The following is a 15,664-nucleotide window of genomic DNA, read 5'->3' as shown; positions in this document are numbered from 1 at the left end:
AATATTAAAACACGGTTACTCAGTTTTCCAAAGTATATATGTATATACATTTAAAATAGTAAAACCTTACCTTTCAACTGACATTGTGTAATACATTTTGAAAAAAAATGTTTTTTTGAAAAATTTAAAAAAATAAACAAAAACGGAGACTGGGGAATGAACAGAAGCGATTTGACAAAGCTGCAGCAGAGTGTGCACGTGCCCCATGCACGCGCACAGAACCAATCCTTAACGGCCGTTAGTCGCTATAGCGTTGGGGTGGTCACATGTTAAACCCCGGCGAATGGGAGCTGCCGCTGAGGAGCAGGGAAAGATGTCATTGTATTGGATACATGACAGTACTGTAAATACAAAATGTACACAATTCTGTAAAATTGGCTAACAGCGCTCAGATATGAGCTTTTAATAACACAGTGCTGTTTGTTTTGAGTCACTATGGGACAAAGGGACCTGACCCAAGCTTTAAGAAATCAAGGGAAGAACAAGGTACTGTATAAAATGACTTCTGTTACCGTAGGTAGGCTAAGCAGAGGCGGTTGCTACACACAGAATTCTGCCCAGTCCTAATTGTATATTGTATTTTATTGTGAACTGTGCCAGACATTTCGAAATGTAACACATCACCTTCTTCCTACTGGGACTTGACAGTGAGAAAAAAAAAAGAGTGAAGGGAACATCACCGTTTCATTGTTACACTAAGATTTCTATACCGTGTGGTTAATTTTATTTTGTGTACGGGTAGTGACCGAGACGTTTTGTACTGTCACTAAACATTAAAAATCCAGTCTTGGAACGTATTAAATAAAAAATGAAGTAACCGATTTTAAACTCATTGCTTATTAATTGCCGAGGAATCCTGGTAAGATAGCAAGCTGTCATCTTGCTAGTTTGTTTATTTTTTTCCCCACTGAACTACATTTCCTCCCTTTACTACGTAGTGTATGTAGGGCCAAACACTGTATTTATGTTTTAAACTAATCTCAATTTAGTGTCTTGTAACACATAGCAGGCAAAGCAGTATATGATACTTTCCAAATACTTGCCGTGATAAGGAAATAGTGTAAGATCCCGCTTTGAAGTAGCTCACTTGTGAAGGTTTCTTCATCAAAAGGAGATTTTGTGCAGAATGCAAGATATGATGAGACTTAATTTTGCAACACGTGTGACACTGTAAGCGAGATATGTGCTGGAAATTCTAATATTTTAATTGTATAGTTGCTCAGGTATTCAACATCACACAGTTCACATTATATTCATGGTTCCTTATTACAATAGACCATGCACTATGTAGCACAGCAGCAAGAATCTAAAGATATTACTTAGGTGGTTTCAGATAAATTATTTGCTTGAGATTGCCCTGCTCCTCCATTAAAAATTGCCATTCAGTTTACTGTAGACAGTTTACACTTACATTTTTAAAGTGGCAAACATCCTGTAAACTAAGTTACATGTACTGTACAGATATTGTTAATACAAGATTTCAGAGTGGCCTTTGTAACTTTCTTCCAAACGCAGTGTCTCCTGTAGTCTTAGACACGGGATTATGTGGCTTCCCATACTCCTAGCAGCTGGAAAGACATGAGGGGCAATCTCTAAACAAGATATTCTCAAGAATGCATACGATAATGTTTTACTTAATTGAAAAACACTGCAATGAATACAATATTATGAAGTTTGAGTTAATTTTACTAAAGAAAAATGGATTAAGACATACTGTACTGTATCAAAGCTTTTCCGACTGTCGGGGAGGGCTTCTGTGGCAGGGTTTTAACTTTCTGACTGAAATGATGTAAAAACTGTCAGTTCCAACACTTTAAAGGTAAAAGCCCTGTGTCTCTTGTCAGTGAAGCTTTGCAGTTTCCATTAGTCAGCATTAGAGATAAAAAACAAACAAACAAACATATTTTGCTTGTTGATGTTCTAATTGATTAACAGCATATCATTTCTCAAGTCCGAACAAGCCCAAGTGCTAGCCTAACTTCTGCATAATTAATTTACAGTACATTATCATCTGCTTAATCTGACTAACAAATTACGTATTGTAAGAACTTCCAAGTCAAACCATTTTGCACATGCTATAGGTAAACAAGTTGCATCGGTAGATGTTTCTGTAAGTATAGGCATATACAGTACAATCCTTCTCTTAGTTTTAGAATTTGTTGACACAGTGAAGATGATTTTCAACTTCTGTGCTGAGTTGGAATGTAGAATCCTCCGAATTCTATATATATTTTTTATTGATTTCCCTTGGATGTAATTGAATTTGAGTTTAAATATATTTTTACCCAAACATTTTGTAAGACTATCTGAGAAAAAGAAAATACAGTTTCTGCTATACTTAATGCAATATATATAAGACAAAAAAAAAAAAAATCTACTTCTGTTAATTATTTTCAGGGCCAATGTTTGGCAGATTGACAAGTCTGTTGCTAAGTATAGATGTGGCATTTGCTCTTTGATTCAGTTTGATTCAGATTCAGTGAACTAAACATCAAACGGCAGCAGATATGAACTAGCTCCAGCCAGCTTAACAAGATTCATTCAGGCCAGTCCAATAGTCAATTGTATTAATTTATTCTGCAGTGTTTATTAGATGGATGTTTAATCAATGCAATATAATACTGTACATGTAAATGGAAAAACTAGGTTTAGAGAAATATTACTTTATTTACTGTTATTTTGCTATGGAAAATAGTTTTTAATTTGCACCTGATCCAGTCCTGTTTCATTTCCAATACGATTTATCTAGTAGCAGTACAGTGCTCACTTTCTCATTACTTATACACCAATTATTTATCACACCCTTTGGTTCAAAGTATTTAACATCAGTCTCTACAATTAAAGTTGTAATGCATCATGCATGTTAACCTTATTTGCTCCTTATAGAAACACTCACCTTTGAGCTTTGAGCTGCCTTTTTGTGAAATCCTATGTTTTGCTTTAGATCACTGAGGTTAACAGTTATGTCTCAGGCTCTCAAACGTACTGTAGATTGCATATGTATGGCCAATAATGAATAGAAATAGCAATACATAATAGGTTGTAATAGGGTAAAGGTTAAATAAAACATATCTTAAGCTGAAAGATGCTGTGACAGGAGTGAAAGGAGTCCCTCTTGTAATTTGCCCTCCCGACTACTGACAGAGCTGTGCAGGAAGGACCGAGACACAGGAGAATGGCCGAGTCATGGTTTGGGCAGAAGCCACAGTGGTGGTGGCCATCTTAACTTGGGGCAGAACCTCATGGTTGAGCCCCATTATTGCAATCAACTGTGCTGCGTTTGACAATTGACTGAGGTTGGGCAGTGCACTTACTGTAGGGGCAGGGCTCAGCACTATTTAAGCTGTGGGGTTCTGCCATTTGGTGGCTATCCTGGATGGAGACAGTTATGCTGCATGAGCTCTGTGAGTTTTGTTCTTTTGTTTGGTTTGTTTGTTTTTTTGTTTACACTCAGACTGAGGATTCCCAGACCAGCTGCCTGCGAGTCTGGACTGTTTCCCTGAGATCCTTGGGAGCTGCAGGAGTTACGTGTCCTGGGTTTTTTTTAAGAGGGAGCCCGAGCCACCTACTGTGGGGTGTGGAATACTGGAAAACCCTGTGACAGTGTTTATGTTCTGGTTTTGTTTTCATTTTTAGCCTCTGTTTACCATAGCTGGTAACAGAGGCATTTTTTTCTTGTGGGAATTATAAATAAAGAATCCAACCACAACTATGTGCTTCCCGTGTCCCATCACTTCCTCCCATAACCCACCACAGATGCAAATAACATTAATTATTCATATAAATACAGTATGTACTGTGGGTTTTACGCAGACTACAAATGACTAAGAAAGTATATTTGTAGTAGTTGGTTTATCTTTTATACCAGTAGCTGAGATCATCTGACTTGTAATTAAAAGCGTGACATGGGATAGTTCATATTCCCTGAGTTTATTGTCTCATCCAATGGATGGCACTTCTCTGACCCATCCCTCTACTATTCAGTCAGTCTTTATAGTGCAATTGCTGTATACTACTTCTATACTGCAGTATAAACCATGTCATTCAAATTGTGTCAAGCAACATCTTTCCATTCTTTCCATATCAAACTCGGGAGGCCTCTTCAATACATAGTTCTGATTATCTCAATATATATTGAAAATTAACTCTGTTACTGAGTAACAGTGATATGTTTGTGTACTGTATGCACAGTGTGTCATGGTAAATATCTTTCTTGCTTTGTAACAATGAGATTACAAACATGTATTCCTGATCTTTCTAATGTGTTTGCTGTTGCTATCACACTACTGACACAGCACACATCTGCTACCATACCCTTTCAAAGGTCCTGTTGCAATAGAAATAAATTAATAATCTATAGATTTTAAAGGTGTATCCATAGGGAGCTTTCAAACCAGCTGTTATGAAAGGATAAACTGTAAATTGGGTTTCCAGTGAATTTTCCAGTGTCTTACTTAGAAATCAGATTTTGCAACATTTTTTCAAAAAACGTGGTATGCAGTATTCATGATAATTCTTTTATTTCTTACTACCTGTACTGGGTGGTTAAGTCTGTTGATTTGAAATATGCCATTTGGTAAGAGTGCTGATCAGTTGATGCCTTAATTTCCTTTACTTAACTTTTTTTTTTTTTTTTTTTTTTTACTTGTATTAGCATGGGCAAATCAGGATTGACCTAAAATTACTTGGAACTAATGCATCATGCCACAAAACCAGGCATAGCCGTTACATTTTAAACCATTGTCGACCATTGTTTAAATCCAATATACTGTACTGTATGGTCATTGGCACATAGATGTTCACAGTTTAAAGGTTCCTTTAAAATGTACTTGCTAACATATCTTATTAGAGGTATACCTTATAGATTGTGTAGCTATTTTTGGAGTAATTGGATTAGGCTGTTAATTGAGGAGGAGTCAAAAATAGCCATTGGATTTGTTTTCCAAGTACTGTTTACACACTTTTGGCAGCCTTACATTTTTTTATAGGCAAACAAGAATTCACACACATCTCACAGCGTTACATTAAGCTTGTGTTTTTAACTAAATGGCAGATGCTAATGCTCGTGTTTTTAACTAAATGCCAGATGCTAATGCGATAAATTGAATTTTAGGATCTTATTATCCTCTCTGTTAGTTATTACCCAAAAGGATCAGTGAGGATAAATGTGAATTAAATAAGACAAGGAGGCAGCTGTAAATGTCTTTGACGCTGTTCTTTTACTGTGACTTTGTTGGATTGCAGTGGGTCTAGAATATTCTCTCTGGGTGTTTTTGAAGTCAAGAAGATATCAGGTTTTTGTTGTTCTGCATTTGTCTGCTGTTCTTTTCATTAGCTGCAGTACCTTCAAAGATGCAAATGACTGTAAGTCATTCCGTTGTCTGGGTAACAGGTAAATAATTATTTCTTCATGTTAAATTATCTAGTTGTCTAACCAAAATACAAATAATGTTTCAGCTTTCAACAGTTCACCATATGTTGGAATTCTTTGGCAAAGAAAATAGCCTTCTGTTTTTTTTTTATATGTGAGCAGAGGTGCCTATATGAACACAGTTAATGTGCAGCTAAAGTACAGTGTATCTGTATGTCTAAATGTTCACAATAAAAGCTTCTTCCATTTTGTTTTGAAAATCCAAATTTCAATAATTTAACATTTGAATAGAGCTACATTGAGAATAACATTGCTGCTTTTCAATGCCTCTTGATGTTCCTTGAACCACCTTAAGTGTAATCTTCTTGTTGTGACAGTGGAGCTTGAGGCTGATACCTTATTGCGTGACTCACATTATAGATTCAATTAATTGTAACCTCTGGGACATGACAAACTGTTCAAATGGGATCTGACAAAAAATGTGTTTATTGTACAAATTACTTAATTTCCATCAATTTCTTTCAGTTGTGGGCGTATTGCATTTCATCCTATACTGTATATTGATTTAAAGATGTATACAGGTTTAGACCACAATTACAGATTACACATTATTTATTGTTGTTATTTTTTTTATGGAGACAGACTTTTTAATGAAATCTGTGAATGGCCAGGTCATTTTTGTTTAGGCTTGTGTGTAAAACCACAAAAGATGAGGCTTTTTTGAGGTTTAAACATAAATATCAATGTAAATGAATGCATATTCATAACTTTAGTTTAAATGCTATACTGTAGTTCTGCCTTGGTATTTAGGTAAAAAAACCCAGACAAACCTTAAGCTAATTGGTGTTCACATTAGTACTTTACTGTATACCCCCATTTACACATAAACCTGTTGATGTGCACAAAATACATCTAGCGGCCACTCCTATCACTACTATCCTGTTACGTATTTTATTGGTCACTGGTATTAAGGAGGTAACATGGAACAACCGCTGAGAAATATTGGCAGTTTTTCAAATGATTAATTGAAATTGGCCCAGGTTCCTTGTGAGAGGTTGTTTACTTCAAATCTTCAAATCTGTACTGTAAGATAACTTTTCTCCTTCCAGATGCCATGTTCTACTTCCAGCACAGAATAAGCAACTGCACATCTAAGCAGAACGATCCAGACCAGGTTTTAAAGGTTCTTTTTTTTGTTATTTTATAAACCAAGTGTATTTAGCACCCACCTTACACATTTTATCTCTTAAAACCTGTTATGGACTGTTCTGCTACTCATCCCCAAGTTAGATATTCTGCCACGTTACACATCTTATTGGTGCAGCCCAAACTGTTTTGCTGGTTTGTTTGTTTGTTTTTATTATCACCACAGTACCTAGTTTTAGCTTTAAAAAATACAGTAATAATGTACTACATTATTTATTTTTGTGCAGTATTTGACAATAAATATGCAGCAGATCATACTGTACAGGTTACAGTACACAGTCATACAGTATCATAAATGTTTGTAATATAGTATAAACTGCACATAATCACATTCACGGAAAACTGGAAATTAAACCAGTTTTCACTTCTGAAAGTTTCAAATCTTTTGTTTTCTCTTTATTCTAACAGGTACTGCCATGGCAGCAGTTGTTTCTTTACAGAATGAAATAACTTACTCACCAATAGTAGTAAATAGTTGGGGATTTAATCCAGAAATGGAATCAGGTAATACAATTTAATTAACTGTTTAATTGTCCTGCACCACACTTGTTATTATTATAATTTTATCTTTAAAGTGGTATTAAAGCACAGAACAGACACATTGTTTACTACATTATTGCATAGTTTAGTTTGCTGTGAACTAATTTAACTCACCTTCTGCGTTGCTTTAAAAATTAAATGTCTGAAAAGCTCTAAATATCGATCTCAATTGATTGTTGACAATATGCCCTTCATGGAAAATAATCATTCGATGCTTGTCCACAGATTTGTTCTGTAGCTTTGCACTTGGCTAGGTAACCTAACTGCATTATTTGTCAGCTTGTCCTTTTCTAATGTTCAATTTGGGGATGACCTCTGATCCTCATTTGTATTGCTGACTCTGACACATGCCAACTAGCTATGTTATTGATATTTTAATACGGATATTGCTTCTGGTGGGATGTGTGATAGACAGCATTAAACAGTCGTTATTGTTACAGTACTTAATATCCTGTTAATCTTTTCTTAATGCTGTCAGACTGTGTGTAATTACATCTATAGCCTAGGGAAGTGTGGGATGTCCAGCATGACGCATCTAAGCTAAAATTAAGATGAATCTTATATAAATTAACAGTACTTCTCTAAAACGGACATATTAGTATAGTATTATTAGTAACTACTGTAATCACTACATTAAAATGTGATAAACAAGCTTTGATTTGTTGTTTCTAACTTTTGTGTTGTACCTTAACCTGTTATTTCAATGCAAGTCTTTGTGGTTGCTGTCCTTTGTTGTAATTGCCTAAAAAACGTTGCCCATATACAACAGTTGGTTCTGCAGTATTTTCATTTTATAAACCAAGAAAATATAATATAAATGTAAATATAATAATTTTTACACACTATATTGGGGCAATTAAAAAAAAAAAAATCCCAAACCACTACCCTTCTGCTCAGTATGACTAGTTCTGCCAGATAGCAGAATAAAGCAGTCACAGTATAACTGACAGCTTAGGAATTGGTTGTCATAGAAACATCTCAAACTCTGGTAATGAGCTGTTAGACTGGATTGGACCAACATAACAATGCTGTACCAGTGGGGAATTGCACTATGCTGATTCACTGTTAGCTAGAGTGTCATTCCATCTCGGTCTCATTGGAAGTGCAGTCAGATGAGGAAAATGGATTTGGGAACGCAGGGTCCCAGCAAGAGGTCCTCAGGTTTGGATTTTTTAAACAGCATCAGGCAGGGACAGAGACACTCTGCCTCAGATGTTCTTCTGAACGTGTTGCAGAGGCGGCGAATCTCTGCTGTCGAGAGGCTCTCGTCATCCACGCATCGGGTCATGGAGGTCGTCTTGTCAGTCAGCATTGCAGAGACAAACACAGACTTGTCAGGGAGTAAATGTAATGCCATGGGACTGGTCTGCTTGCTTCTTTAATTTGTGGAGCAACTGGCAATCATGTTATGTGTTAGTTTGTGCTATCAGTATCATGAGGGAATAATAGGTACCTCCTCAGGAATGCGACAAACAGACAGTTTTATTTAGATTGTTTGCTAAAATATTGTACAATTTCTTTGATGTTATTTTAAACCTTCTGTTAGTTTATCCATTCAAATAAATACAGTAGCAGGTATTATTGACCATTTTTTAAAAATGTTATTATTAGTGAAGGGTAAAGATTACTATCAAATTGTATAGCATTCAGAAAAGATTTACAGGTGCAATTTAAATGACAATGAGCCTTTTTTTGTTGTTTATGTTTAGCCATTACAAGGAGACCAACTGCAAAATATACAAAAGTTGGAGAGAGACTACGACATGTCATCCCTGGCTACATGCAGTGTTCAATGGCATGTGGAGGCCGTGCCTGCAAGTATGAAAATCCATCGAGATGGAGTGACGAGGAACAAGCAATCAAAGGACTCTATTCTTCATGGTAAACAATACATAGTTCTGAACATTCAAAATTTTGCAAAACAGCGCAAAATAACCCATCTATATTTACATATCGAAACACATATTGCAGTTAAGTATGTATGCTGTAATAAAAAATTTAAGACCAAAAAATATATATGTATACTGTGACAGACAAAATCAATTGTAAATTAATGTATTGACTAGAACTGTCCATCAGCAGGGATAGATTATGGTTATTATATATTTTTTAAAAGTCCATAGGACTTTTGTTTTAAAAACTATATTAACAAAGTTTAAATACATAACAGTTATCAGGATTGTAGGGATAAGGACTTTTGTTTGAGGGTTTTGTTTTTGTTTGTTTTGTTTACTGAACAGAGTTTGAGAGTTTGTATAGGTCAAATGTCTTTAGCAATACAGTTCCATTTGATCAGCTTTTCAGATGAGAAAAAAAATATAGCACAACCTTTATTGCAGTATGTATGACAGTAAGTTTTAAATTGGACAAAATTATTTTTTATTTCAGGATTACAGATAATTTACTGGCAATGGCACGGCCTTCAACTGAAATTATTGAAAAGTACAACATAATTAAACAGTTTCAAAGGTAAGGTTAACATTAATTGTAACAGAACACATGGGTTTTACCTTTGTATGTCATCATATATTGCTGCAGGAACAACGATATCTTACAGAATCAGTGACAAAAAAAACTTAAGTGTTGAAGAGACCATGGACTATATTGATTTGTTGTTTGTTTCTAGTTTACATCACCAGGTAGTGAGTGATATGTTCTCTCCCATACACGCTTGTTGAAATATATATCTTTAATGGCCTACAGTTGTGTAACTCAATACTGTAATTACTGTCTCACTGTGGTACTTGCTGATTCAGGTATGATGTAAAGACCATAATTAATCTGCAGCGCCCTGGAGAGCATGCAAGCTGTGGGAACTCACTGGAACAAGAGAGTGGCTTCACCTACCAGCCAGAGATATTTATGGATGCTGGAAGTAAGTCAATGCCTGTTGTTCTGTTGTTCTGCTCTTAATTAGCACATAACTAATAGATGTGTGCTTCATCACCCAGGATAAGGTTAATTTTTATTTATTTATTTATTTTTTAAATTAATTGACAAGTAGGATGTATTATTATTTTTATCCCCCTGGTGGGGTGAATGTCCTGCTGACAGGTATATGTTGGAGGTGTTTGTACCGCATGTAGGTAGGTAAAGAGCTTGCTGCTTAAATAATCTATGAATTCAGTTCAAAAGCAAGGTGAAATGTTCCTGTTTATAGATACATTTATTTTGTTTTATATATATATATATATATATATATATATATATATATATATATATATATATATATATATATTTTTTTTTTTACATTTTCAGTTTACTTTTATAATTTTGGATGGAAGGACTATGGTGTGGCTTCACTTACTACTATCCTTGATATGGTAAAAGTCATGTCATTTGCAATGCAAGAGGGGAAATTGGCAATTCATTGTCATGCAGGGCTTGGAAGAACAGGTAAAACAATCCTCCTGTACTTTTCATATAACTAAACAGACTATCTGTTAATTAAGTGATATGCATATTTAATAATACCAATTAATTCATCATTTTAATCACATTGTTATGTTTAGCTCTGCACAGATTGACCTAATTCATATTTAACCATAGAAAAGTAGAATATCATGCCATTGTGTAATACTTGATTTTTTATGATATTGTAACTTTTTTAAGTGACCTTACAAATGATTTTACCCCATTAATGTTACCACCTTAAATATGTAATTTCTTTCTTTTTTTTTTCTTCCAGGGGTTTTGTTAGCCTGTTATTTAGTCTTTGCAGTAAGAATGACTGCAGACCAAGCCATTTTGTTTGTAAGGGCTAAACGACCCAATTCAATTCAGACCCGAGGTCAGCTGTTGTGTGTACGGGAGTTTGCCCAGTTTTTGATTCCATTAAGAAACGTTTTTGCCTGTGCAGAACCCAAAGCAAATGCTGTAACTCTGTCTCAGTATTTGATCCGCCAGCGTCACCTTTTGCATGGCTACGAGGCCCGACAGCTGAAAAACGTGCCAAAAATTGTTCAACTCATTTGCAAGTTACTGCTGGACATTGCTGAGAACAGACAAGTTATAGAAGAAGAGGTTTTAGAGATTCCAGACCTTTCAGCAGAGATAGAGAAAACAGTCTCGCAGCTGGCTATCCTGCAGTTGGACAAAGAATTACATGGAAAGGGTGTCGAGGTATCCAAAATGCCGAAAGCAGAATTTGTACCTAGTGACTCTGTACTTCCCAGTGAAAATGAATTTGATCCTCTTTGGAAAAGGCGTAATGCTGAATGTCTCCAGCCATTATCTTACCTGAAAAAGCGCCTTAGTTTCAGTGACTCTGATCTGAGGAGGGCAGAATTCCTTCTGGAGCACAGTGGTCTGCCTCTGACCATGCCTGCAGGGATGCTGTGCCCCAACTCCCTCAATAAACAATGTTTGTCTCAGAACAACTCGCAATCTTGTATAGTAATAGATCCTTCAAAACCAAACTTTTCCACTCTCTTTGAAACATTGCAATCAGGCAACAGCAAACAAGATCCTTTTTGTTTAACCACATCAAGTATTTGGGACCAGAAAAAAGTAGCTAGCACAGTAGAGCAAAATGGATCTCCACTTTTCCAAAGGAGAAAACATCCAAAAGAAGTGCAGCGCAGCAGAACTTTCTCCCTTGGGTCCTCATCAGTAAAAACTAGCAACCAGTCGGAGAGACCTCGAAAAAATACCAGGAGTGAGGCACAGTTTGACAGTGGAGGTGATAATCAGAACAAATTTTCTGTTAATGGCAAAAGTGTGTTACAGGGTAACAGCAACTCCCAATCCCCATTAACAGAAGCTCCTACATCTTCAAAAACTGTCTTTCATATTGGAGAAGAAGATACTGATAGGTCAGAGGAGATCCCATTTATTACTTTACAGTCTGAGCTAACTCTTGAATCCAGAAGGGTGTTGGTAGCACAAGCACTTGCAGTTGACTTGGACTGTGATGAGGATGCAGAACTTATAGAAAAAGTTGAAAGTTGGCAGGTACATATTGTCTAACATCATCATGTAATCAATTTGGTCAGGAAGTAATGACATTCATAACATTTGTTACTGTTAAAAAGGTTGACAATGTGTGTACCAATTTAGTGTTGAGTTCTGGTTTTATTAGGTATATATCATATTCTGGTTGCTTCCTTTAACGCCATCCCATAAAAGCTATCAACACACCAGCTGGTTGGTATTCTCCAGTTACAATAACATGTTGTAAAATACCTTGAAACAGCCTCTGCTTTTGAGTTTTCCCAACTGTAGAGAATGAGTTGGTAGTAGAGGCTCAGGATTGAGCTGTGCTTGATTCAGGACTGCAAAGCTCCAAAACTAATTACATGTGATTGTTCTGTCTGTCTCAAGAAATCTCAGTAGCTGTCACTGAAGCATCAGCGTTCAGCTGGAGTCACAGCTGTTATTGTGAGTTGGCTTGCCTCCCCCAAAGATCTTGTTTCCAACCATGGTCCCCATGCAAGTAACCACTGTTACAGCTGCAGGTGCTGCTCCTGGCTTAGCAACTCTTAATAGCTGTAAAACATTCTTGTTCGTTAAAATATTTTGGGTGGTCTGACGATGTATGAGTGCAGTCAGTTGATGCCTCTGCAAGCCATTTTCCAAGCTAAAGATTGTAGAATGTCATTCACACTGCCAGTTTTTAACACATGAATAACATTTAATAACAATCTATACAAAACTTGATGAAAAAATTCAAAGGGCTTCTGGTTTTGTTGTTGCTTGGTTCTGGACATACAACTCTACAAATGGTTGAGGGTTGAGGATTATACTTTTTGTGATATGATTGTTTTATTTTACTTGACAGAGGGAACTTAATTCTAGAGAAGGAGCCTGGGACAGAATATCCACAGAAAGAGATCCCTTTGTACTGTCTGGCCTTATGTGGTCCTGGCTGGAGCAACTGAAGGAGCCAGTCATAACCAAACAAGATATTCAGATTTTAGTACAAAAATGTGATAATCTGGATGAGGCCATTTACACACTGGAAAAGGTCATATTTAATCCCCATTTTATATTTGAACAAACAGATAATACAGTATAGTTTTACGTTTTTTTTTAATATGATGCAGTACAACTACAGTCTACTTTAGCACAGTCAGTCTGTTAACTGTTATTTTAAAAATATTCATGTATTATATGTATGTAATGAACTGTAGCATATCTAATTGTTCTCAATTCTTTTGAATTAAGTTATTCACTATTTTTTATTTTTCCAATTTAGGGACCACAGCAAACCATTGTTTCTATTGTAGACTGTGTAGCACATTTACATTCGATACCAGAGGATGTGGATGAGGCTTTTCTTGCACGTATTACAAAAGCTTTTACCAAGGCAAGTTCAGAGTGTATATGTGTGTGTGTGTGTGTGTGTGTGTTTGTGTGTGTTTGTGTGTGTGTGTATATATTTCACATTTTAACTGTTTTGTTTGTTTTATCTATAATTTGTACTTACTGTTTAACCAAACTGTTTATCAATTTGTGTAATTTCTTTTGATAAATATATTTTAATAATATCCCATAACAATTTTTTAAAGCTTAATTTATGTTCTTCATGTGTTCAAATGTTTTTCTCGACGATAGTTGAAGGATACTTCATCAGTATAAATACAACATTGAGTTAACTACATATAGGTGTAATTACCTTACCTACATTTGAAATCATATATCTATATATTTATATAATTTTTTAAACCAGATTACATTTGATGCGGCTGATGGACCAATGGTATACAGCACCCTAAAAGCTATTTTAAAGCCAGTCCTGTATGAGAAGAGAAGAGCCATAGAAGAAGCAGAAAACTCCTGCCATTGTTTATATTGTCCCTAAGTCAGACTCCTGGGCTTGTCTGTATTTAATATGTTGGTTGTCACAGGTTTGGAAGTGGAACGAATACAGATAACAAGGTGAATTATAAACCCAGAAGATGGAATCAATGCTGTGCTGCTATTTGGTGATTTTATTTTGTTGTAAAAAGTAAGACGAGATGTGTTTTCACATCTGAACTAATTGTTGTTGTTTTTAAAATCTTTTTTTTATTCATAAACTGCCATATTGACAAGTGCCATGTTGCAATGCTAAAAGATGTTTGTTTATTTTTTAATATGCTGTAATTTAGTATTTACAGTAATTTTGGTACATTCTGTTCATTGTTAAAATGTAATGTTTTTATTATCTAGATGTATTTAATAATCTGTTTTTTGGTGTGTTGTCTCTATGTTAAATATTTGGCAAATGGTCATGGAATTGTTTAGAATTATTAGAAAAAAGTTGAGTTGATAAAATAAAAAAAGATATAGCACAGAATGTGCCATTGTATCAACAATTTGATGAACCTTTTTCAAACTGGACATGCAACTAAGAAAGCGAAATATTTTTACTGACCATTTAAAAAAAAATAAAATTGAATCAATTGGTACACATTTTAAACAGGTCATCATTCGTAGAAACATTTAAATTGGCCTGCATAGTCTTGAAAATAAGTTATTCAAATCTATTTTAGAAACATTCAACATTAGTAAATGATTCAATGTACAGTACTTCTCAGCTGCATAGTTTGTAAATAAATGACACTTATACTTAAGTATTCAGGAAATGGCATGGTTTTAAGTACCTGATATATATGGCTTTGTGTCATATATATATATATATATATATATATATATATATATATATATATAGAGAGAGAGAGAGAGAGAGAGAGAGAGAGAGAGAGAGAGAGAGAGAGAGAGAGAGAGAGAGGCAGGACGGAAGCAGGTGATATATATATATATATATATATATATATATATATATATATATATATATATATATAGATATATTATATATATATATAGATATAGATATAGATATACTGGTTATTAAATGTTTGTCGTAGATATGGATGAAAAATTCTAGACCTTTGATTGTCAAGTATTCCAACCTTTTAACCTCAGTTTCTCTGTAATGAGAAGCACAAATTGATTCAGCGATTATTATGCAGTTACACTTCTTATTAGCAACTAATAGATTTGTACAGTATTGCCTAGCTTGAATACATAGTTCTGGACTACTGAAAACAAGATCAAACATGCCAGCAGCAGTTGCTGGTACTGTATTTCTTTGATTAAAGTTAGTACAGCACTTAATGTAAGTCTAGTATAGAGTTGTTTCATATGTGTTGCTTTTTCAATGTGTGAGATATGGGATGACCATTGATTTGTACAGTAGTGTTATGTATCCTTTGGGGGAAATATACACTTAAAAAAAGTCTGCTTAATTTTATTATAAAACTATTACTCTATAAAAATAAAACTGTGCCTGGAGATTGCGCTTGAGGAACACATCTTCGGCTACTTCTGACGATATGTTTGTTTGTTCAGATATTAAATGTTATTGGAAAAAACTGGCATGTGAAAGTGTGTTTTTTAGCTATTTGAAACACACACAAATGTAATGACAAAAGGCATTTGTTTTGTTTATGCTGTACTTTATCTCAACCCCATATTCACTCTATTTATTGACAGAATTATATTTTCCAAATTCCAAAATGAATTAGACTAAAGTATCTGACTTCCGCCTATAGTGAGTATCAC

General features: G+C 35.0%; 1 protein-coding gene across 4 annotated transcripts; it reads left to right on the top strand.

The window, feature by feature from the left end:
- The first annotated feature begins 299 nt into the window (after nt 1–299).
- On the top strand, nt 300–14,726 carry LOC121328316 (protein tyrosine phosphatase domain-containing protein 1-like). Of its 4 annotated transcripts, none has more exons than XM_041272933.1 (11): nt 300–486; nt 6,481–6,554; nt 6,986–7,081; nt 8,827–8,998; nt 9,506–9,586; nt 9,874–9,992; nt 10,376–10,513; nt 10,806–11,239; nt 12,897–13,082; nt 13,314–13,424; nt 13,788–14,726. In XM_041272933.1, the coding sequence occupies exons 3-11, from the start codon at nt 6,994–6,996 to the stop codon at nt 13,917–13,919; spliced, it is 1,461 nt and encodes a 486-aa protein (XP_041128867.1). In that variant the 5' UTR covers nt 300–486; nt 6,481–6,554; nt 6,986–6,993; the 3' UTR covers nt 13,920–14,726. The 4 variants fall into 4 exon arrangements, with proteins under 4 accessions (XP_041128867.1, XP_041128864.1, XP_041128865.1 ...); XM_041272930.1 differs by having other exon boundaries at nt 10,806–12,070; XM_041272931.1 differs by lacking the exon at nt 6,481–6,554 and having other exon boundaries at nt 10,806–12,070.
- Nucleotides 14,727–15,664: the final 938 nt, after the last annotated feature.

The sequence above is a fragment of the Polyodon spathula genome, chromosome 16 (assembly GCF_017654505.1).
Source record: "Polyodon spathula isolate WHYD16114869_AA chromosome 16, ASM1765450v1, whole genome shotgun sequence".
Lineage (NCBI taxonomy): Eukaryota > Metazoa > Chordata > Actinopteri > Acipenseriformes > Polyodontidae > Polyodon > Polyodon spathula.
Note: the sequence above shows the minus strand (reverse complement) of the source record. Positions and strands in the feature narration are given on the sequence as shown.